At 35.6% G+C, this 24,804-nt stretch overlaps 1 protein-coding gene across 1 annotated transcript in view; it reads right to left on the bottom strand.

Annotated features, from left to right (window-relative positions):
• PTPRN2 (protein tyrosine phosphatase receptor type N2) overlaps positions 1-24,804 on the bottom strand; it is a 1,504,085-nt gene that overhangs the window by 802,394 nt on the left and 676,887 nt on the right. The window contains exon 10 of the mRNA XM_051961686.1: positions 14,401-14,487. Coding sequence (XP_051817646.1) covers positions 14,401-14,487 — 87 coding nt within the window. The remainder of the gene's footprint in view (positions 1-14,400; positions 14,488-24,804) is intronic.

Genomic DNA, 24,804 nt, shown 5'->3' with positions numbered 1-24,804 from the left:
TTTAAGTGTTTTATAATCCTCTAAAAAATCTTTACAAAATCATTTCACAATACCATCTTCCCCCAGATGATATAACTAAAGCAAAAACAGGCTAATTAATACCTTACTACTAGGAACTCTTCATATATCACTTTTTATGTATGTGCATGTGCATTACACAGAATAATATGCTATATATATTTAACATACATAATTAAAACAAACATAAATATGTATATATACACATACATATATATGTATATTAACACAACATGTGTAAGATAATATGACATACAGAATAGACAGCAAAGCCTCTGAGTTAGGAAGACCTGGGATTGAGTTTTGCTTTGATATATATATTGACTGAAGGATACTGTATAATTCATTAACCTCTCAGTACCCACAACTTCCTGACTATAAAGTGCAAACATTTGCTGATCAGCATTGATTCAGGGAATGCCTTTATTGGATACCCCATGCCAATGAAATCACAGGTTCATATCTATGTATCTACATATATGCTACAGTGACATGCAAATATTAAACCCAGATGATATCAGAAGTAAGAAATAATAATTAATAATAAACTCTGTGCTTATCATAGTGCCTGACACAATGTAGGTGCTTAATAAATACTTGTTGAGTGAAAGTAGGATAAGATTTACATTTCTATTGGAAGATTCAGTAATTTCTTTGAACTAAATATTTTGATTCTATTACAGACTTTTTGAGCTTGTCAGGAAATGACAATCTCTTCAGACTTCCCTGGGTTTACATGAATTTTGCCCTGTTAGAGGATTGCCTGCAGCAACCTCTTAATGAAAAGAAGTACTGAACTCTGAAGGCCTGCTGAAATGAAGTAAGACCTGGATCATGTCTGACCATAGGGAAAGATTCAAGGTGAGTCAAAATTGTTTTCTGTTAAACACTAACAAGGAAAGTAAGAGTTAAGTGTACCAGTAAGAGACAACAATTAGAATCTGATGGCTAAGTGACTATATTTGTTCCTCAGTTTTCACATTTCTTTAATTCTTACCGTCATTTTTATTTCACTTTGTAGAATTTTTAATAATAAGTGATTAAATGCTGAGATAATTTTGAAAAAAGAGGTGTTTATTCATGCAATCACAGCTTGCCCCATCTATAGAAAGTCTAATTATTTGTTCTAGGCAGTTAATTATTAAGAAGAACCATTCACCTAGTAGTAATTATCTCAAATCAGGTACAGGACTTATAAAGAAATAATCAGCCCCTATAGGGTTTGTCTTAACAATTCAAACTTATTAAATTATGGCATTTTGCTACAAAAAAGAGATTTGCAGTGTAAAGCATTGGTACTTATAACCAATCCAATTAAAATGTGTTTAATAAATATCAACTCTTTTGTGTTTAATAAGCAATTTGTGTAAGCACAATTACACAGGACAAGGCATAGGATTTTACTTAATATAACCAGTGATTTACTTTGATATGTTAATTATAAGTAGATGTGAGCTTGCCAATCTTCAAAGTCCTATAATATAAAAACTATTGACTTTGGAGTCAGTTTCTTCATGTATACAATAAAGAATGACATGGCCTCCAAGAGTTCTTCCATCTCCTAAAATTATAATCCCAGTGAATAGTTTCATGGATCTCAATATCACCTAGGCAAGAGGTCTCTAATGAAGTGCCTTTGGGACCTACTTTTGATTCAGTAATATTTTGTCCTAATAAAATCGAGTATTTATTTAACAAAAGTTCCAAAAAAAACCTACTTATAAAATTTTTAGATGACATGAAATCAAATTAACGCTGGATTAAGTAAAGTACTGAAATGGGAGATGACAGAGTTCAGATCAATGGGTTAAAAAGAATAATTTCAAACTTAAAAGTGATATATGTAAAATTTTATACTTGTGTTAAAGTCAATTAACTTTACTGCTTTAATACAGTGGAAATGTGAATAACCAAAAATTCTTAGGAAAAAATATCTGGACATTTTAGTGAGCTACAAAAACTCAATATGAATCAATGTATTAACTTGACAGTCAAAAAAATTAAGTAACTTAATGTCCTCATTGGCATTAAGAAAAGGGAGGTGTCAGAATAGGGTTTGAATCCCATGATCAGTGCTAGAACCACTTTTTAGGAAAGATACAAATAAGATGGAGTACATCCAAATGAGAGTAAGACACAGATACTGAGAAGGAAAAAATGCCATGTAAAGAACAGCTCAAGGCAATGAGGACATTTATCTTGGAAAAGAGAAGGCTTATGAAATCATGACAGTTCTTGTCAAGTATTTAAAAGCTTCTCAAGTCAAAGGACAGTTACACTTGTGTTGCTTGACTCCAGAGAATAAAACTATAAACAATGAATAAAAGTTACAGAGAGGCATATTTGGGCTCAAAAACCAAAACATGTTCTAAATGATTTGTTCAACCTTATGCAGTTATCCTCTCCATAACATGGGGATTAGGGGAATAGTACCCCTGTGATCTGGAAATTTCATGTAAAATTTTTTGACCTTTCCTCCATACGAGAGAAGGAGTCTGAAATTTTCTTTTTTCTCTTACATAGTGTTTATAGTACCTTATTGTATGTAAAACTTGGGTTAAGTATTAGATTATAGGCTATGTGTTGTCTATTGGACTGAGTGTCATCTGGGTTTCCTGAAAACTTCCCAAAATCCCATTTAATTTCTTATGCCAATTTATGATATAATGAAAGCACTATGGGAAAAGTTGCAATATGAAAGGGATAACTGTAATAGATAACCTAAGAAGATAACATATTAACTTTTTTTTAAGTATAGCTTTTTGTATACATAATATATGGATGGGTAATTTTTCAACACTGATCCTTTCAAAAACTATTGTTTCAATTTTTCCCCTCCTTCCCTTCACTTCCCCCCCCCCCCATGGCAAGTAATCCCATACATGTTAAATATGTTAAGGTATACATTAAATACAACATATGTATACATATTTATACAGTTGTCTTATTACACAAGAAAGATTGGATTTAGAAAGAAGGTAAAAATGACCTGAGAAGAAAAAACAAAAATGCAAACAAACAGTAATAGAAAGAGTGAAAATGTTATGCTGTGATTCACACTTATTTCCCAATGTTCTTTCTTTGGATGTAGCTGGTTCTGTTCATCATTGATCAATTGCAACTGATTTGGATTCTCTCATTGTTGAAGAGAGCCATGTCCATCAGAATTTATCATCATATAGTATTGTTGTTGAAGTGTATAATGATCTGATTCTGCTCATTTCACTTAGCATAGTTCGTGTGTCTCTCTAAGCCTCTCTGTATTCATCCTGCTGGTCATTTCTTACAGAACAATAATATTCCATAACATTCATATACCATTATTTATTCAGCCATTCTCCAATTTGTGAGCATCCATTCAATTTCCAGTTTCTAGTCACTATCAAAAGGGCTGCCACAAACATTTTGGCACATATGGGTCCCTTTCTCTTCTTTAATATCTCTTTGGGATATAAGCCCAGTAGAAACACACATAGCAACTAATTGTTGCAGTAGATGCAGGGCTGGACCTGAAGTCAGAAAGACTCATTCATCTTCCTGAGTTCAAACCTGCAATCAGACATTTACTAGCTTTCTGACCTTGGGCAAATAACTCATCCTTCTTTGGCTCAGTTTTCTCATCTGTAAAATGCTATGCAAAAGAAAATGACATGTCCAATATCTCTGACAAGAAAACCCCAAATGGGATCATGAAGAGTTGAATTTGAATAAAAAATGACCTAACAAGAAGATAGAAGGCAGTCCCTCACAAGTGGTTTTAAACCACTGATTGAAGATTTTGTTGAGAGGGTTCTTGGATAGGTCTAGATAAAACTAGATGACCTCTAAGATCCTCCCTAACATTAACACCAGCTGGGGCTAACATTAGCATCGATCAGTGGTCAGTGAGGCAAAATGGTAGGGTACAAGGAGTAGTGGAATTGGGGTGAGAGTCCCTTGTTTAAAATCCTCACTGTGCTTGTTACTTATACCTAGGTAAACTAACTAGGTATAACTAGGATAAACCACTTCATTTTTATGGGTCTCAGTTTCCTCACTTTTCAAATGAGGGGATTTGGATTTGTCGATCTTCCGGTATTTTTCTGACCGAATCCTCCATTCCTGAGAATAAAATACAACTTTACCTGGGACACCAGTCCAAGGCTCTCCTTTCCTATTCTTGCATTTATGAGATCCTAATGAAAAGTGTCAGTGTGGTAAATTCCCATCGCTGCTTTTTAGTAACCATTGTGAGACCAGAGAACACTGTATTCATCAATTCAGTAAATCACATAGATGCGAAGCTAAACCGCTTCTTGCATCATGAAAACACATGAAGATTGATCACAGAATTAGACTGTCCTCCCAATAATGCCCTCAGCTGATCCAATACTTTATGTGGCTGATTTAGAAGCTCAGGCTGAAATATAGATGGGAGCAGTCTAGGTATTGTTGTTCCAAACAGCTCTAGAATCCATGTTGTTCAGGGAGGAGAAAGTATATTTTAAAAATTGTTCATCCTGGTAGTGTGGCTCACCTGAATGAGATATAGCCTACCCCAAATCCACAATCAATCAGCAGTAGCTGTGGACACCTATAATTAGATTATAAAATCATAACTGTAGTCATTTTACGTCTGTTGGCATAATTACATCAGCATGCTAATGTCCTTTTAATGGTATCTAATGATGTAATAAGAAATAATGGAATTTATTTGACAGCTACATAACCATTAACAAAACAGATTAAGCGTAACTAGCACTTCCATAAAAATGTGGGCAGCACCTAAAAGTGGCAGCTACCATGTTGGCTCCCCCCACTCAAACGCTGATGTAGTTTTACAAGGATCCTGATGTTGCTGATCATTCTCACTCTAAGTTTATTGTTGTTCTGTTGTTTCAGTAAACATTGATTTTTCGGGATCCCATTTTCGATTTTCTTAGCAAAGATAGTGGAGTAGTTTGTGATTTCCTTCTTCAGCTCATTTTTCAGAACTGAAACAGAGTTAAGTGACTTGCCCAGAGTCACACAGCTAGTAAGTATCTGAGGCTGGATTTGAATTTAGGAAAATGAGTCTTCCTGATTCCGGGCTTGACTCTCAAATCACTATTTATATTATCTAACTTCCCTTGGAACAGGAAGCATGAAATGCTTTCTGTGAATCAATTGATGAATCAAGTATTTACAGAATTCCTCCTTTGCTCTGCAGATTAAGAGATGATGTGGATGCACTTGAAAATCTACTCCATTTTCCCTATCCTTCATGGGCTAAAGTTTAAATACAACAAAGCGAGGGGGAGAAAGCTGCACAGAATGGAGTACTAAGTTGGTGAAGGTCTTTGAAAATAAGGGATTTAGATAGGAAAAGCCCCACAGAAGCTAGAGCACATAAGACTTCATGGTCTTTTTTTTTTTTTTTCTTTTTGAGAGTGGGTTTCCTTATCTAACTGAGGCTGGAGATGTAGCAGGTGTTCATGGCCCCCACACTATGACCTGGACCAGTTTACCATTATAACAACCTTGGGGCCCCCTTTTCCTAAGAGTTTGTCATATTGGAGCTAGGATTAGTACAGTCCCTTGAGTGACAGCTCAGCCCTCCCAAACTAAAGCGATCTTTTAACCTCAGCCTTCCTGGTACTAGACATTACAAGCATGAGTCATCATTCCCTGCTTAATGTGTATCTTGAAGGCCAGGCTTAATAAGGGAAGGAAAGTAAAGAGGACAAGAAAATCAAAATAAATGAAGGCAGGAAGGCACAGGGCTCTAAATACATGGCATATGCAGTGAGCTAATGAGGTCAGCTTGGTTAATGTAAAAGGGATGAGTTAGGTTATTATCAAGGGCCTTGAAAGGCTGATTGTGGACTTTAGTTTTCTTACTTTACAGGAAAGAGGGAGCTACTGAAGGTTAATGATCATGGGTAAAATATGATCAAAGTGTTTAAGGCTCAAAGATCAGGCCCACAGCTGTTTCATTTGGAAAGCTCAGGGTTTAACTCTTATGAAGGATTATCAGGAATCACCAATGAACACAGCAGTAAAATCTGCTCAACAACTTGAGAAACACTGGTCAAGTCTGTATTCCAAATTAATCTTTAGGAAATGGAAAAAGGACTGAAATAGAGAAATGAGGAAAAGAAAATGAGGATGTGATTAATGGCCCTGACTCCCTCCAAAAGTAACTCCCCTATGTTTTTGCCATGGTATCCAGAACAGTCACTATTCCTTAAAAGTGAGAGGAGGGGATGGACTGAACAGAGTTAAAGGAGGCCCTGAGCAGGCAAGGGTGCATGGGTGAAGATTCTGCAAGTGGAATACACTGGAGGAAAACAAAACAGGAAAGGAAGTTTCTGAAAGGAGACATGGGACAATCATGATTTTGCTCACTTTCTCATTTCCTGCCCTGGGTCTAGCTCTCTAAAAACCCCATAAGACTTCTATTTGTTACTGCTAAGCCCACTTCCTAAGACTACCTTAGAGGCTCATGTGAATATTCATTCTCTATCTTGGCCTTCTACCTGAAAATTTTTCCAGCTTTTAAAGAGTTAAAACAGTCCCTAAATGGGTCCCCTTTGCACATGATTGTGCTGTGACCTGCATGTAGGAGTATATAATGTTTTTCAACTCCAGTTCTCACAACTGGAAAACAATTGAATCTTTATGAGGGAAACCAAGGCATAGAGAAGGGCAGTGGGAAGGGGTAAGGCCATCCCAAGGTGAACAGCAAATAGCATAAAGATCACCCACATACTTAAATCACTGAATTCTATCTACTGTAAAATCATCACAGTGGGGTTTGTTCCACAGCAATGAAATGAAAATTCAGTATTACAGCTCCTGAAGAGCTGAGGAGGTTTTATTCAAAACCATTTCTGTTTATTTTTTTCCTCTCCTGTCTAGTGTTTTTAGGCGGTAATATCATCTGAATATGTTTAGTCATCCCCAAAGTGGTTCTGGGCTGTTCCTTGATGGATAACTTGGGTTTTTGCTCAATTCAATTGACTCTCACAAAGTCCTTATTTTTAATTAAGGCCTCTTTTATAGGAAACGTGATGTTTGGAGGTAAAGGGTGGGGCTGTGAGATGGCCAGGTATTGATTTTCTCTTGACTTTGATGAGACATCTGGAGAGAGTGATTGACTTTTTTTCCTCCATAGGAACTGCTAGCCAGATTAAGAGGGTGAGATGGAGCTGTGAACAGAATTTCCAGAGCAAGGACAAGGATGAGGCTTAATTAACCTTACTCATGTACAGTGTTATTCCATTCTGGGCCCAAAGTTGATCCATAATGGCTTACCCTGGAATACAATCCACTCGTAGACTTTGATGGTTACCTTGAAGATTGGATCAGAGGGGATACTGCTGTTCTGTCTTCATTCATTAGGTATTTAGTTAGCAATTGCTATGTTCTAAATTCTCAGATGGATGCGAAAGAAATATTTGGCCTGATCCTTGGTTTCCAGGAAGGGATTATATACTTAGAAATAAATTATATACAAATGTAAAGACAGATGGTAAGCACCAGGCAGTCAGGGGTGATATCCTATCCATTGCTGATTGACACACTGTACTTCCCACGGTGCTATGCACATGGCAGGGGCTCAATACACAAGGATAATGTTATGATAATAACAATTGATATTTATGTAACACTTTAAAGTTTATAAATATGATACAGAATCTTTTCAATTTGTAATCATATGTAGCATACATTTATGTAGATAAAAACAGACAGATCTATATATACATGCACATATGTGTGTGCATATGTGTATATGTTTTGTATTACATGCATACCTGCAGATATGTATTACATTTAGAGACTGTATATATATTTTATATGTAGGTATATTTGCATATGCAGATATTTATTTACATGTTACTAGAACCTCACACCAATTCTTCAGGTAGGTTCCATTAGTGAGTCACAGCAACCCAAAGTCACATTATTTGTCTAGGGTGAACTTCTTAACCTGGGGTCCATCAGTTTGCTTTTTAGGTGTTTTGAATAACTATATATAATATAATAGGTTGCCTTTGTAATCTTATGTATTTTATTTTAGTCATTTAAAAATATTGTTCTGAAAAAGGGGCCAAAGGTTTATGAGTTCCAAAAGGATTGATGATAAAATGTAAAGCTATCAATTCTTGGTCTAGGATCATAGAATTGGTAAGTTATAGAGACTAGTAGTCAGTTAGCAAGCCAACAAGCATTTATTAAGTGCCAGCTATAAACAAGATCCTGGATCAAGTGCCCCCCATCTACATAAACATCTTTGTACAAGTATACTATATAAATGCTAAAATGAAAATAATCAATAGCCTCTGATCTACTGTGCCACACAAAATGCTTAAATATAGGGTAGTGCCACAAAACTATTAAATACAGTATTCTGAATTCCAGTACAAGCCAATTATGCCCCTATTATGTAGAAGCCACTGGGATGTAAAGACAAAAAAAAATCTCTACCCCCAATGAGCTTATGTCCTGCCTGGGAAGTTGTGGGAGGGAAATAAAACATATAAAAGATAAATAAGCACATTTCTATATAAGAAGGGAAAGAACATTTTTAACTGGGAGGATCAGGAAAGGCTTTCTATAGTAAATGAGAAATGAGCCAGGACAAAAGCTAGGGATCTGGGAGGCAGAGGTGAGAAGGGTATGCATTGTTGGCTTGGGTGACACTTTTACAAAAGTTCAGAGGAAGGAGACAGAATGATGAGTGAAGGAATACATTAGTAAATCAGTTAATTTAGCTAGAACATGGATTATATTGCCCAAACTTTCCTATTTCTATGGATGTATTGCTTTCCTATCTTCCTCTAAGCCCTCAGAAAAGACCTCATCTACTTGCATCCAAGTCTCCTACAATCTGATTGGTCCCAACACGCTTTTTCATATTTATGTCACATTTTTGTAAACTTGTCAATTATTTGTATTCATATTATACCAATAAGGTTGTAGATTACCTGAGAGTTGGGATATCATTGTCCTTTTTTTTGTAAACCCCATAACATTTAAAGCAGTGCCTTGTATAAAATAGACACTGGAACTATAACAGAATAGATGCAAACATTGGCTTGTGTCAATCTGACAAAGATACACACATATACAGTGGATGTACTCACTTTCAGTTTAACTTTTGGAGATAAAATATTTTCATCTGGTATGTATATACATATATGCATGCATGCATACATAACATGTGCATTATGTATGTATATGTATATACACAATATATGAGTGTATATGTATGTATGTGTACAGATTTATATGTATATATGTAATGTATGTTGTCTCCTTATATTGGAATGCAAGATCCATGAAGGCAGGAACTATATTTGATGATTTTGTAATTGTATCTATGGTAATTAGCACAATGTTTGATATCTCATAAGCATTTAATAAATGATTTTAAATTCATGAATAAATATGTATCGATGTTGAAATAACAATTATTAAATAAAAAATGCAATATATACTATAAGAAGTCAAGAAAGAAGATAAATATAAATCCCTCCAGTAGAATGTAAATTCTCCTAAAGATGGGGACTACAATTTGATAAATGTTTGTTAGTTTAGATTGATCATTTGGGTTAATCTAAGGGTTGAATAAGATTGATTTGCAAGGAAAAGGACCCTAAGGATGAATAATTTGTATTAAAAATAAAGAGGTAAATGGGTATTCTAAGGAAGAGAAGAAAAATGAGATCAGAAAAAGAACAAACCTAATATCAGAGACAGAGAAGCATACTGTGTTCATCTCAAAGCAAGGAAAATGGCCGATCTGGCATTAGCATGCCCCCCCCCCAAAAAAACCTGCTGTCATCAAGAATATTTAAAAACTATTACGTCACACTGATTGTGAGTAAACCTACCTAGTACTATCCATACTCGACAAAAAAAAAAAAAATTTAAATCAGTGCACAAAACAAGATAATTGGTAATTCTTTGGCTTTTGCTCTTCATCTTGACCTGCTTATCCCTATCTCTGATAAACATTTTAACCATTATTACAGAGTTTCTTTATACGCGGGTACTTGAGTCCTATTGTTATGGAATTCTACTGTCTAATTTCCTGGGACTTTAATTCCATATAGCTTTTTGGCCTCTTATATTTCTCTTATTCTTACAGTTTATTCCACTTCATACTTTATGATTTAGCTACATTCCTCTATAAGATGTTGCTGTCATAGAACACTCCATTTCCTGACTCCATACATTTACTTGGCTATTCTGTTCCCTTGCTCTTCTTCCTCTCATCTGATTCCTAGCCTTCCTGTTTTTCTTTAAGATTTGGTTCAAATTTTTCTGGAAGAGATTTTGCCATCACCATTCCCAGCTTCCCTTCCCTGGCTCTTGGTGCCTTCCCTCTAAAATTGCCTTCCATTTATACAATTTTCTACATGCTTTTTTGTATGTTCACTTCCTCATTAGAATTTGAGATCCTTGGCATCAAGGACCCATTTTTTGTTCTTGTTTTATTTTAATTTTTTTTATCATTTTTCCAAATACATGGAAAGATAGTTTGTAAAATCTTATGCTCCAAATTTTTCTCCTTCCCTCTCTTCTCCCTTCTTCCCTAGACAGCAAGCAATCCAATATAGGTTGAACATGTGCAATTCTTCTAAACATATTTCCATATTCATCATGGTGCACTAGAAAAAACAGATCAAAAGGGAAAAAATGAGAAAAAAAAAAGAAGCAAGCAAACAACAAAAAAGATGAAAATCCTATGCTTTGATCTACATTAGTTTCCATAGTTCTCATTCTATATGTGGATGGCTCTTTCCATCATAAGTCTATTGGACTGCCTTGAATCATCTCATTGTGGGAAAAATCCAAGGACTATTTTTGAATCCTTTCCTTGTATTCCAATACTTAGCATAGTATAAGCTGCCACATATTGAATGAATAATAAGTACTAGATGACACTTTTAACTATTTCTTCATGCTATGTTAATCTTCATTATCCTTAGACTTGGGCTAACTACTTAGAAATCTGGGGCTTGTCTGGCTCACAAAGTTATAGTAAAAAAAATTTATTGAAAATCTCAAAACACAGTGTGAATGATTTTTACTTCTTCCCGCTTGTGCATGTTTCCCATATTGTTGATCTTAATTCCTTCCATGGGATCATGTTATTTATGCACCCTCCTCTGATGTCTGAGTTTTTGTCCAATACCTCTTGTTATCCTTCAATTCTCCAATGTTCATTAGACTTTCTTGGTCCAACTAGACTCACAGTGATGACTTCTTCAGGCTTGAGGCTGCCAAGACCCAGTATAGTTAAAGGGGTCCTACTGGGGAGTAAATGAGACGACACTTCACACTTCACAGGATTCCTGGGAGGGGTAGGAGTCATCACCCTGAATACCAATTATCATGGTACAATCTGTAGATGTAAAAGGTGTCAGTAATTGGATCTTTACTGACCTCATGATATAATCGAAGAGTTGCTTCTTTAAAAAAAAAAAAAAAAAAGATTCCCAATACCAGCATTTTGAAAATTTTTTCTGGGTTTTTGTTTGTTCTGTTTTGTTTTGGTAAACATAAAGCATAAGACATGGGATAACTTCAACTTCCTATTGTTTGCATTGTGGATAGATGGAATTTTACTGGAGCTAGTAAATTAAGTGGAAATTCAGTAGAATGAGGAAGAAAGTAAACACTTTTGCTGAGAAAGAAAAAACTGCCAGTGAAGAATTAGAGACTTGTCATGTTTCAAACATGACAATTTCATCTAAAAGCAAAAAAAAGGATATAAATGTAGGACTACTCATAAAGAAGTAATATGATAAGTTTAACTAAATCATAAAATGTATCAACAATATCTCTTTTGTTGGGTTGCTTTCAGTTTTCTAATGAGAAGAGCATATTCAATTTTTGTTACATATTTCAATTCAAAGGAGAATTCATTTACAAAAAGGAACATCTCTTATAATTGTGTCTAATGGGATGGTAATAGATAAAATCCTTTAGTAAATATACAGCAATCTGGATGCTTAAGTGGATTTTTTCCATGACACACCCCCTTTTTCCAAAATAAAGTCAAATTAAAACATTATCTGAAGATCAAAAGATGCAATAATAACAATTTTCATAATATATTTAAGTCTGCCATGCCTAAAAATTATATTGATGACATTATCAATATCCAAACTGACTTGAATTGGGAAGGATTACCAAGTAAGTCATCAGGGAATCATTACAACAGCTATAGTCATTACTATTGCATAAAAAATCAATGTAACACTATGATCCATTTTGGCACAAAGTTAGCTGTTCAAGAACTCCCTCTTGCCTCTCTCAGAAAATTCCCATATGCACAAACCCACAAAATCTCATTATGAGGAATACTCATTCATAAAAGGTCCATTAAAAGAAGCCAGATGGTAAGAGAGCAAGACTCAGGACGATTTTTTTTTCACTAGGCATTTGCTGTTTTCTAAAGTCCTTTATGAGGACCACCTATGGGAGGGAATAATTACAAGATTAGAAAATTACTATTAAAGGTCAAGTGGCTTGTCTTTTGTTGAGCAGTTACAAAGTATGAGTACAGAACTTGAATCCAGGCCTTCTGACTTCAAGGCCAGCTTGAGAAGAATTGTGATATATGACTCTCAGTACTTATAGAAAGTGGTCAATAAAAGCTTAATAAGTTATTAACTGGCATGTAGAAATATATACTTAGAGATTTAAATGGCCACAGAACAGATCCTTCCATAATTCTGGGAAAGATAAGTCACATTCTTAGACTCATTTTTGGCAAGATAATCTCTTCTTTATTTCAGTTTTTGAGAGAAAATATGTCTTACTTTAACCCCTACTAAACAAGATTTGTGAAGTAGTCTTCTGGCTCAAATTTAGATTCAGGAGTCTTAAAGAACTGTATTAGTTCTCTTTGGTTATTAGGAAAGAATTTGTTTCTATAGTAGTGAAAGACATGGTCTGAAAAAGTGAAATATATTTCCAAAGGAGTCCAGCTTAGAGAGAATGAATGACCAAATACAAGAGGAGAATGTGATTCCCTAACCACTTATATAACCATGATAATAGCCATAATAAACCCAGAAAGTAGGCAAGTCTCAATTCTCTGCCATGATGTCACTTGGGCTCATAATCTGGAAGCATTACTCTTTGATTGTGTCCTTTAAAAAAAAAGGAAGCACACAAGAGTATGACAAAGCCAAATCTAGGAGCATAAAAAGCATGAAATCATAGAAAGAACATATTGATGAAGATCTTAGAGATACTAGCTCTAAAGCTGGAAAGCACCTTAGAGACTATTTAGCCCATTCTCTTCCTTGTAAGTTATAGAGGGTAGTTCCACATGCTCTATTCCTTCATAGTTATCCATTTTCTAAGTTCTGACCTTCTATAAGCTGAAGTTAAAAAAGGAGAGAGAGAGAGTCAGAGAGAGATGGAGGAAGAAAAAGAGGAAAGGAGAAAGGAAGAAGAGAATAGAGCAGAGAAAAGAGGAGCAACAAAGACATGGAGAGAAATAGAAAAAGAAGAAGAGAAAGAGGAGAGAAGAAGGGAAGAGAGAAGAGAAGAGCAGAGAGTTAAAGAGGAGGGGGGAGATTGGAAAAGTGGAAGGGAGGGAGAAAGAGAACTGCATTCAGAAATAGGAGATTTGTATTCAAGTCCTATTTCTGTCAGTTAGATAAACTGAGTTTGAATTCCAGGTTTGCCATTTATTGCTGTTGTGAATTTGACTATGGCATTAAGCCACTGAGATTCGCAAGTTTCTTCATCAGTAAGATATGCATGAGACTAATTCATCTTGGATATGCTTCTATGTGTTCATATGACTCTTTGAGTCCATCCTTTTAGAACTTCTTTCCAACTTCAGATTCTCTAGGAAGCCTCCCACAATTGATTTCTCATGATTCTTCTTTCTCCCTTTCCTATTCACAATCCCCTCAGCATTTATATGCTTGGGTAATTTTACATCACACATGTTTCTCTCTTCGTTTCCTGGGTAAACACCCTGTTTTCCAGATAGTTTGTAAGTTCTTAAAGAAAAAGAATCAGCTCAAATCTTTTATATGTTCACTAGTGACAAGTCAAGGGCTGAGTAGCCCCAAAGGCTTTAATAAATGGTGACTGGCTGCTGTCTTTTCATCCATCTTATTTCATACCTTTTAGCCGAGTTATCTTTCCTTTTGGAGATTATTCCAGATGTTTTATAATTAAACTCAGGTTTCACTTATTATTTAAATAACTTACCCTGAACCACTGGGATTTTCCTCTTTACTCCTTACCAAACAGATTCTCTTTAATATAATTAACAAAACAACTCAAGCACCGGGCTTTTCTCTCATGCTTTGATTTGTGAAACTGACTGCAAGGTGATGCAAGGATGCAATCAAAAGATGTCCCCCTCCTTCAGGTACCTACCTGACATCCACAATGGTGGCAGGGGGCAACTTCAATAGATATTCCAGAGCCTTGATCAACTTCTTCCCCTTCTCCACACTCAGAGGGCTGTTGAAGGGAAGCAAGAAGGGAAGGGATTGGGGGAGGGAGAAAAAAAATCACATTGTTACAAAAATGGAACTCATCAATACTTGAGAGGCTAAGAGTCCCCAAAGAGTTATCACCTTGGCCTCTTAGACTCTGAAAGCCACCACTGCTACTGTATTCCTGTCACATAGTGATCATGATATCAGGGGAATTGGGATCAGGTGCTTCTTCAGGCATGATGAATCACCTGAATTTTCCAGCAATAAGACAAACAATAAGGTGCAAATGGAATTGTTAGGAAGTGTAATGGGCCTATGATGCAGCAACTGGCTCATCTCAGCCTTCAATAAAAATATAATAAAGGGGGTGGGGAGGGGAGGGAAAAAAGGGAAAGGAAGAAGAAGGCTGGGAGCCCAAGATAGAAACAAATGTTGAAAGTCAAATTGCAGGGCTGGGTATCAAATGGACAAGGCAAAAGCATATTTTTAAATTCATTAGTGTCTGAAATGAATTCTCGCTTGCTGAAAGGACACCCAAATATTACGTATTTAAGAGTAAACAATAGAAATAGACAGATGAGCCCAGGAAGGGAGATTCAAAAGGATCAGAGGTGTATATGTCTGTGTATTGTGATGACACAATGGTCTTATATTCTGTAACTCACATAAAGACCATATTTACATAAATAGAACAGCTTTATTGTGTTGAAGCTGGGGTGCAATCAAGTCTCTAATATAAATGTATCATTCCCATTAATAAGCCCTGGGTGCCACAAGCAATCTTACAAATCAAAAAAAAAAAACTTTAAGGGTTCAGGTGTTATATAACAGATTGCTCAAATGAAGAGGATAATCATTTGGGAAGGAAGGATCACTTTGCTTTAAAAAAAAGATTATTTTTGTACAGGTATTAATTACAGAATTTAACCTATATGTATTAGTAAAAACAACATGGAGACTTGGATAAATATAAGGGGAGATGCCATAGTGTTATCTATAGGTTACAGTCAATCTATTAGTTCAGTTTTATGATAATGAGAATAAAAAATAATTGGTGACAATATGGTGCAATGAATGGGGAGAGAAAAAGGAACGAGCATTCATATATCGCTTACTATGTGCCAGGAATATGTGCTAAGCTTTGTTTTACAAATATCCCATTTGATCCTCCCAGCAAACCAGGAAAGTGGGTATGATTATTATTCTTATTTTATAGTTGGGAAAACTGAGCAAGTAGAAGCTAGGTCACTTGGCCAGGATCACAGAGCTATTGAATGTGTGAGCCTACATTTGAATTCATGTCTTCCTGACTTCAGGTCCACCCACTCTATTCACTGCACCACCAGCTGCATTCATGATAATGATAAGAATCCAGAAGACCCCACTGAAAAGAAATAACTCCTCATTAATAAAAGGTCTGCCTCAGATACTGCTAGTCATATCATTCTGGGCAAATCACTTAACCTGACAATAGCTGGCAAAGGAAATCTGTACATGAAAAATCCCTCAAAATAACAGATCCTCCATATAGCCTTGTTTTGTCCATCAAATGGTTAATTGCATATGATCTTTAAATAATGAAAAGAATGCAGTACACCTATATTGATAGTTACCTTACAAGCTATATTCCACCAGTCCATCTCCACTAATTAATTATCCAACAGATATTTATGGAACTTTGTATAGTCAGTACTGAGTTGGATGTTCAGGATGGGATTGAGGAGATACTTTAGAAGAGTAAGATATGGACCTTAAACTTTAAAAGCTTTAAGTTCAACTAATGAGTAATGCTCATTCAATGGTGAATGATACAAGAAAATGTATCAAATGTGTCAAATTATGTGGTTTAGTAAGGAAAGCATTTTATTCCTCTCTGGCTCTTCTTGGTCCCATTTGGGGTTTTCTGATAGAGATATGGAGTGGTTTGCCATTTCCTGTTCCAACTAATTTTACAAATGAGGAAACTGAGATAAACAGGGATAAGTAACTTGCTCAAAGTCACACAGCTATATAAAGCCAAATTTGAACTGAAGAAGATGAGTTTCTTGAATCCAGACCTGGCCCTCTTTCCACTGTACCATCTAGCTGCCTGACACAAAGCAGACCTTTAGGAAATGTTTACTGATTGACTCACTTTCTTTGACTTTAGAAAAGGGATACTTCTCTTTTAAAAAAAAAGGTGAACTCCTCAACATATCCCTCCCCATTGCCCTATTCCCACTTCCTCTCAACATTCACATAACTGCAGCCTTCCCATGTTGCATGATTCCAACTACAAGCCTCGTTTCTCTCTTGGCCTATGATCATACACTTCTGAATTGTCTCAAAATGGCTGCTAGTTATTTCTACCTATCCTTATTAAATCTCAAATTTAACATATTTAAAACCAAAATGATTCATTGTCTCTACAAAACCAGATCCTATTAATCTATTTTAACACCATTCCCAATTCTCCAATCTTGAAATCTTGAATTTATATTTGAAACCTTTCTCTTCCCTCCTAGCTTCCAAGTCAAAATTCTATTAATTCTGCCTCCAAAATTCCTCTTGCATTTCATCCTACATTTGCAAGAGTGTGGTATGTAATTTTAATCCCTAGGAAATATTTGTTAAGTAAAATACATATATGAGATATCTCTTGGAGGAAAGCCTCTAACCACTTAAAACTTTGGATGATAGGTTGGATTGCATGTTTCAGTCAGCAGAAAAAGAAAATTAAACTTAATATTTTTGTTTGTAGATAGAAAAGATGGTCAAGAGAATGATTTTTTCAGTGAATGGGGTATTCATCAAAATTTAAAACTGGAAGACACAGCAAAGACTACCTGTCAGATCATCCAATTTTAGCAATGATGAAATTTTTAGGAACAGAATAGGTCATCTCTTTGTCCAAACTGTGGTAAAGAAAAAGAAAATAAAGCATGATGATAAAAGTTTTTGAGATGTAGGATAAGGGGAAAGATGAAATTTATGAAAAGTAGCTATTTCCTTTATAAAGTAAGAAGCAAGATCCTCTCTTCAAAGAAAAAAGGTAGAGAGTGTGGTATAATAAAAAAGAGAGGAATAAAGCAATGGGGAGGGATAGGTTGAGGAGTTCACTTTTTTAAAATGAGAAGTATCTCTTTTCCAATGTAGTAAATACCACAGATTTCCAAACAAGAAAGAAAAGGTTGCCATGTAATAGTGAGAGCCCAGTTAATACATAGCAATATCAGTTTGTGGTACATCCAGCTGTCATGGTTTTAAGATTTCCTCCAGAAACAGAGTTAGTTGTTGACAGAAGCAATATGAGAAGACATGCCTTCTGACTTTCATTCCTGTGCTCCTTGCTATTCCCCAATTATGGCTGAGAAGTTACAGTTTGTTTTTTTTTCTACATGATTAATGAACAAACCAATCTTTCAAATAACTATCTCTCTGAGGAGCTGGGATCTTCTGTTTTTCTAGGTAATTGTGAAGGGAAGGGAAAAACTTCAACTATAACTTTTGTGTTTTTGTCATCATTTCATGCTTTGTCTGTTCAGATACTATGGTTCACCACTTTTTTCTTTCATCAACTTATACAGTGCCCCAAGGATATCTGCATTTAAATCAAATCTGATTGGGACATAAAACATTCGATAGTCTATCACATTCCCACAGTCCCAACCCCCAAAACTCTAGGGACTCCCTGTCACACGAACAGATATAACCCCACAGGCCATGTATACCTTGGTATTTTGTAAGGATTATAAAGAAGATGTACCTGTCTAATAATCAAAAGATTTGAGCATTTCAGTAGGAGAAATATAGCACAGAGCATAGAAAGTGGAAAGATATCTAGGGTTTGTGAGAACTCTGCATTCTTGCCAAGCATCATGAAAACTGAGTAGTCTGTGATACAAAGAAGAATGTGTTAATTAGGGACACTGTGTTTTAACTGCAAAAATCTGATTTCAGGTTTTTATTGCATTTATGGGACACATAGGCTATTGACGGTGATAACATTGTAAGGCTTAAAGTAAGGGGAAATTTTTTTAAATGCACTTGAAAATTGTTTTTTTTTTCCCTTTTCATCCAACACATAAACATTATATTATGCAGAGAGAAGCTCTCTCAGATATAGTTACTATCTTCATTTCAAGTTGCATGTCTCCTCATTTTCATTCATGAACCCCCAAATTCCAATGAAGTTTGACTAGTCTTCTGATGTATTTGGCTCCTGCCATTCAACCTACCAATCCAATATAATAACTTATTAAGATCCTGTTTTACATAAGATATCATGATTGTTTGTGAGGAATTCAAGAACAAAATGAAAAACAGTCTTTTCTCTCTGGAAGTTTCTCCTCCTCCACTGAGGTGATATAAAATGCAAACCAATAAGTCAAGGAAGAAAAGATAACCAATGTCCAAAAAGAAAAGCTATTGACACTAGAATATACCACTAAATGAAGTTAAACAATGGTAAGAGAGAAATATAAGGCAAATGTAAACTTCAGCCATGTATCTATAATAGCATAGAGAAAAAAAAAACTGAAGGCTGAGTTTGGGAAATAAAAAGTGGGTCAGTATGGCAAGTCCATAACATATGGGAAAGGAATTAGCACATAATAAACCTGGAAAGGCAGGCTAAACTTTAACACACATTAATTTCAACCTAAAATTCTTATTTTCTACTAGAGATTAAAAGGAATCGATGGATTTTCCGCAACCATACAGTGACATAGTCAGACTTGCAATAAGAAGATTATTTAAGAAACTATATGAAGGAGGGCTGCAGAAGAGAAAGAATGAAAACATGGAGTCCAATTAGTAGGTTTTGTATCAGTCCAAGTTAAAAGAAAATGGGAGCCTTGTTTAAGAGATATTCTTGTACTCTAAGCTATAGGGGCAGACATGAAATATGTAGTGAATGTAGAAGCAGCATGACTTGGTAACTGATTAGATATTGGGGGAAGGAGAGGATAAAAGCAAGATTGATTTCAAGATTTTGATCCTAAGATAAAGGAAGGATGGGGGAAAGGATGTTCTTGAAATAGAGAAATGTGGAAGAAGGATGAATTTAGCTGGAAAGAGAATGAGTTCCATTTTGATTATGTTGAGTTCAAGATGCATTATGGACAAATGATGAAAGATGTAAACAAATGATTGGTGCTGTGGGTCTACAAGTTATGAGCACATAGGGATGGATTTATAGCTTTGCATGCAGATCATTTGCACAGAGATAATTGAATCCATGAAACCCAGTTACTGAATCAAGAGCTGTGCAAGGAAATAGCAGAAAACATCCAAAGACATTCCCATTTTTGGTGGGATGATGATTTTGTTACAAAGATCATTCATCAAACAAGTAGGAAGAAAACTAGAGAATGCCATATATTGCAAATCCAGATAAGTGAAAATATCCAGAAGGAGGGGATATTTAGCAACAAGATACTGCCTAGAAGACAAGAAAGAGAGCTGAGAAAAAATCACATAAATTTAATAATTGCTAAGCTGGCTACCTTGGGGAGAGCATTTTCAGGTGGGTGATGATGTTGGAAGTCAAACTATAAGGGGGAGAGAAGTAAATGAGAAAAAGAGGAAGTGGAGGCTTTTTCTGGTATTTTGAACACTAAAAGGAAAAGAGAGGTAGAATGACAGCTTGAGGAGATAATAGGATCCACGTGTACTAGTTTTAATCATGACATGTCTGTAGGAGATTTCCAATCCCATCTATTCAAATATGATCCTATCTTCAACATCCAACTTCAACCCCAAGCAAAAATTATAATAAAAAAATCTATGGCTTCTGTCAAACCTCTTCAGTCTTTTTCAACCTACAATCATTCCTCTATTCTCTTATTATATATTACTGCCATCTACTGTCAAACATCCTTTGCTAGGAATGAGGAACTGAAAGTGCAGTCCCCTGATACAATTTGGATAGGGAGTTTATGGCTAAATTTGACCAAAAAATTCATGATAACTGAATTTTCAGATTTTGGTATAAACTCTGAAGCAATTCTTCAGAATAACAAAAATATCTATGATCACCCGCATATCACCAATAGTGATACAAGAAGTAAAAAATCAAGAACAGTATACCATGAGTTTTTATAGCTCCACTTTCCAGCACCAACGAGTCTCATTCATGTTTCTACTCTATTTACTGACACTATCCATTCTTTTGTACCTCTATGAAGAAATAAGTTTGATTCGAGAAGCAAAAGCCTGGTTCCTTTTACCTGGCTCCCCCAAAATACTTTGACAGAAGCACAATTGGTCACTAGTTCCTTGAACTGCAACTTGCTGATAGGAATGATTAAGGGAAACCTATCTGACACTCCTAGCTTTTAATAGCAATTGCATTGTCATTTGATACTTAAAATGAGAATGTGATTTGGGCATAGATGCATGAATTTACCAGAAAGACTACCAACTCTGTCATACCCCCTAGTATGATTAACTGAAGCTCCAGAGTAATCTACATGGCACTGGCTTAATAGGAATAGACAGAAATTTATTCTCTGTAATCCAAATATAAATCAGGACTTGGACTATTCCTGATAACTGGCATGTGAAGTAACAAAAGAAATATATTTGCTCTAAAGCAAAACATTAATTTAGCTGGCTGAGCAAAGCACTGGAGTATGATTCACAAAAGAGCAAAAATACCCTTGCATTTATGAGCAGTCTCAAAAAAAAAGCTATTAACACTAGCCAATAAACATACCCCCTCCATCAGCATCCAGATAGAAGTTGATAAATGCAAGAAATCACAGCAAAGGAGTCAAAGTTGAAAAACCAAATGATCGTATGCTTACATTTGCTATCCCTTATCCAGGTTTGGATGTGCCTGCATAATCATAAGAAGGATCTGCCAAATGTTATCCAAATCTATTACCCTTTTCAGATCATAGATTCATATGAAAACAAGAAAATATTGGGCATACATTTATGAAAACTGTAAATTCCTCTTTGTTTCTGACTCTCCTACGTTTACTTATATATTTCTGATTAATGGACAAACCCCAAATAATCCTATGGATACCTGGACATGGGGGAGGAAAGAGATATAAGATTTCAGTATGCATTTGTACACATAAAATCAGGATTTCAATGAAATGGTAAATTCTAGATGTGAGATTTTCTAATTTAAATCATCATAGAAGAAAATATAGAAGCTCTTCCAAATGCTATCATATTCTAGATAAAGAATCTGAGATTTGGGGAAATTATATGATTTGCTAAAGATCATATATGTTGGAATCACTATGTGAATACAGGACCTTGGATTCAAGAGTCAGTATTCTTTCCACCACAGTATCACCAACTCTCTTATGATTTATTGTTTAAGAGTTGTGTAGGCTATTAAAAAGTTAGGTAATTATGCCCATAGTCATCCAACTAATAATGATAAGAAGGAGGACTTAGACTCAGCCTTTCCTGATTTTAAGACTAATTATCTTTATTGCCATACTTTCTCTCTATTTTTATATGCAGGTACACATATACATTTCAAAAGCCCATATAGACATGTAATAAACACCGAGGAGATAATTTAGAACTTAGAATCAGAGGTGCTGAATTTGTCCTCACAATGCCATTTATATAACCTTAATCAAATCATTAAACTTTTTTGTGCCTCACTTTCCTAATCTATCAGATGAAGAGGGCAGATTAGATAACTTAATTATTTATTCTATGAGTCTATGTATGTATATGTTATAAGCTTATGTGTATAGGGGAGGGAGAAGGGAAGACATACAGAGAGAGAAATGGAAATGGGGAGAGCAAATAATAATGAAAGAATGTCATATAAAAAAGAAGAAAAAAGTCATATATGTAAGTCAGGCAATGTTAAATTACCTAAGAAGATGGCAATTAGGAAAGCAAAAACAAAAGAAAACATAATTTCCCCATGTTCTTTAATAATGTTCTTTTTCCTTACCTTAAAACTTTTAAAAATCTAAACTACAATTTATAATTATTAAAAACTGTTCAATCTTACCAACTCAAATTCTCAAAAAAGAGACACTAGTACCTATTAAAGATTTCTTTTTTTAATCTGTAGACCCACATGAGGTCAGTGAGGCAGGGAAAATTTTAAAAGATTTAATTGTTGGCTGACAGAAAAAGAAATTAATGTATCCTTTCCCCTAACTAGTTTGTTAGTGAAAAATAGAATTTGAAGGCTAAAGGAAAAATATCATGTCAAATTCTTCATATAAAACTTTTTAGTCAATTTCTTGCATAATTTTCCAACTGGAAACTAAAGGGATTACTTTTAAGTGATTTCATTTCTTGAAAGTGGTTAGAAAAATGGCAATTCAAATTGTTTCATTTACTTCAGATTTCACTGGGATATAAATATTTCTTCTCAATGAGCAGGTAATGTCAGATGAAGTCCTATCCTGTCAGATTATTCTTCATTTGGGCAGGGCAGATAATGATTTATTTTAGCTAATGTGATAGAACTGACTCAGCATCCGTGACTCTGTGGTATTACAAAAGTCCTAAATCATATTTCAAAGATATGTTTTGTATAAAAAGAATGCTCGGTGCTCAGTGGCAGTGATGAACCATATACTCAGCCCCAACTGGGTCAAGGAAGGGCAATTTGAAGGATATTGGCCAATTAAACAGAAACACAAGGTCATGTGGGAAATTCTGACTTGAGGGCCTCTCCTGTTGTTCCAAGTCCACTTTTGACAATGAAAATAGAAGGAATTTGAGTTGATGAATAATATTAAAGAATTCTATAAATGGAGGAAATTTTTGTAGTGGGAACCAGTGGGTGCGATCCATTTATATACTCAGCATTTTATTTTCCACACATTTTTTATGTACAAATAGTATTGCCGTGGGACTGAACCTCTGCAATCGACAGCCCTTTTCAGATGGTAGAGTACAGATAATGTTTAAAGCATGAATAACACCTAGGTTTGGACAGAGTAGGAGTGGAAGCATTCATTCTGTACTTCCTTAGAGAACTTTTCTAAATCGGAGGATGAGAACTAGCACAGCCAGCTGTGAGTTACTATCCAAGACTAGCTTGGCTAGAGCACAAGCCTGGTCAACACGAACAATTAAGCCATCTGTAATGGGATCAGTTCTTCTCTTCTCAAATGCATGAGTTTTCTGAGATTCTTTTGGCAGCCACAATGTGGAAGCTGAGGACGTGTATCCTTAGTCCCTGTTTACCCCAGTTGTAGCCTTTTCCTAGTCTCTTTAGTCAGACCTTTTGGCCCAAAAGCTTTTCCTCCTTTTGGTCCAAGCCACAGATGACCAGCAGCAGTGAGTTGCCAAGCTCTGAACTTCCTTGGACTGAGAACTTGAGATAATACAACTGCTCTTTCTTTCTCCTCTTCCCTCTAGTCCCCAAGGCTTTCACATACATATTTCATTTCTCCTTATTATTTAAAAATTGCAAGTTTCTGATATATCATTGTTTCTTTTTTTTTCTCTTCCCACCCCCTCCACCTTTTTTTTTTCTTCCAGTAAGGCTCTAAGGGGGAAGCTTTTATAATGTACAGAGACCAAGTCAGAATGGGTCAGTCATAGCAGATTAGAAAGGCGGTTTGGGGGAGAGGAAATGTTATGCCTAGGGAGACTAAAGCTTGAGACTGCTAAAATCTTAAAATGAAAAGACCATGAACTGAATTTTTATTGGGATCTGGGATAGTCCTGGTAGGAGTCCTATTAATAGAATGGCTCTGGAAATACACTGATATTCTATTTCATCTCGTAAAGGAAGGAGGCAAGCAACAGTGAATAGGAGTGGGGTTCACACTGTTTCCAGAGGAGCAAGTACGGCTGCTTCCTCATTTGGTAGGCTAGGGGAAGGATGATAGGCAGCCATTTTAGAGGAAATAATCATGTCACACACCTCCTCAGACCCATTATCATCACCTCCCTTGTTTAAGGAATTTCAATGACTACTACTTTCAGAGTTATTAAATAAATCTTCCCATTTTCTCCCCTTTCTACCCTTCCTGGTGTCTTACACCTTATTCCCCTTATTGTATACCAGGACCTGCTTTTATGCTCCTTATTCCCCAGGCCCAGATTACCTTACTCCTTCATTTCCACCCCTTAGGTTTCTTGGCTTACTTCAAACCAGCTCAAATCTCATTTTCCACCAAAAGCAAAAGGGATATTGGAAGAGTTTGCCATTTCCTTCTTCCACTCATTTTACAGATGAAGAAACTGAGACAAATAAGGTGAGATTTGCCCAGTGTGAGAGTTAGTATAAATGTCTGAGACCAGATTTCAATTCAGGGAGATGAGCCTTCCAGACTCTAGGTCTAATACTCTAAGTACACCTACTGCCCCTGCTGTAACCCGTCTCCAGAGGGGTAATAAAATTGGAGGG

This window comes from Antechinus flavipes, chromosome 5 (assembly GCF_016432865.1).
Source record: "Antechinus flavipes isolate AdamAnt ecotype Samford, QLD, Australia chromosome 5, AdamAnt_v2, whole genome shotgun sequence".
NCBI classification, from domain to species: domain Eukaryota; kingdom Metazoa; phylum Chordata; class Mammalia; order Dasyuromorphia; family Dasyuridae; genus Antechinus; species Antechinus flavipes.
This window is presented reverse-complemented; position numbering and strand designations above follow the sequence as displayed.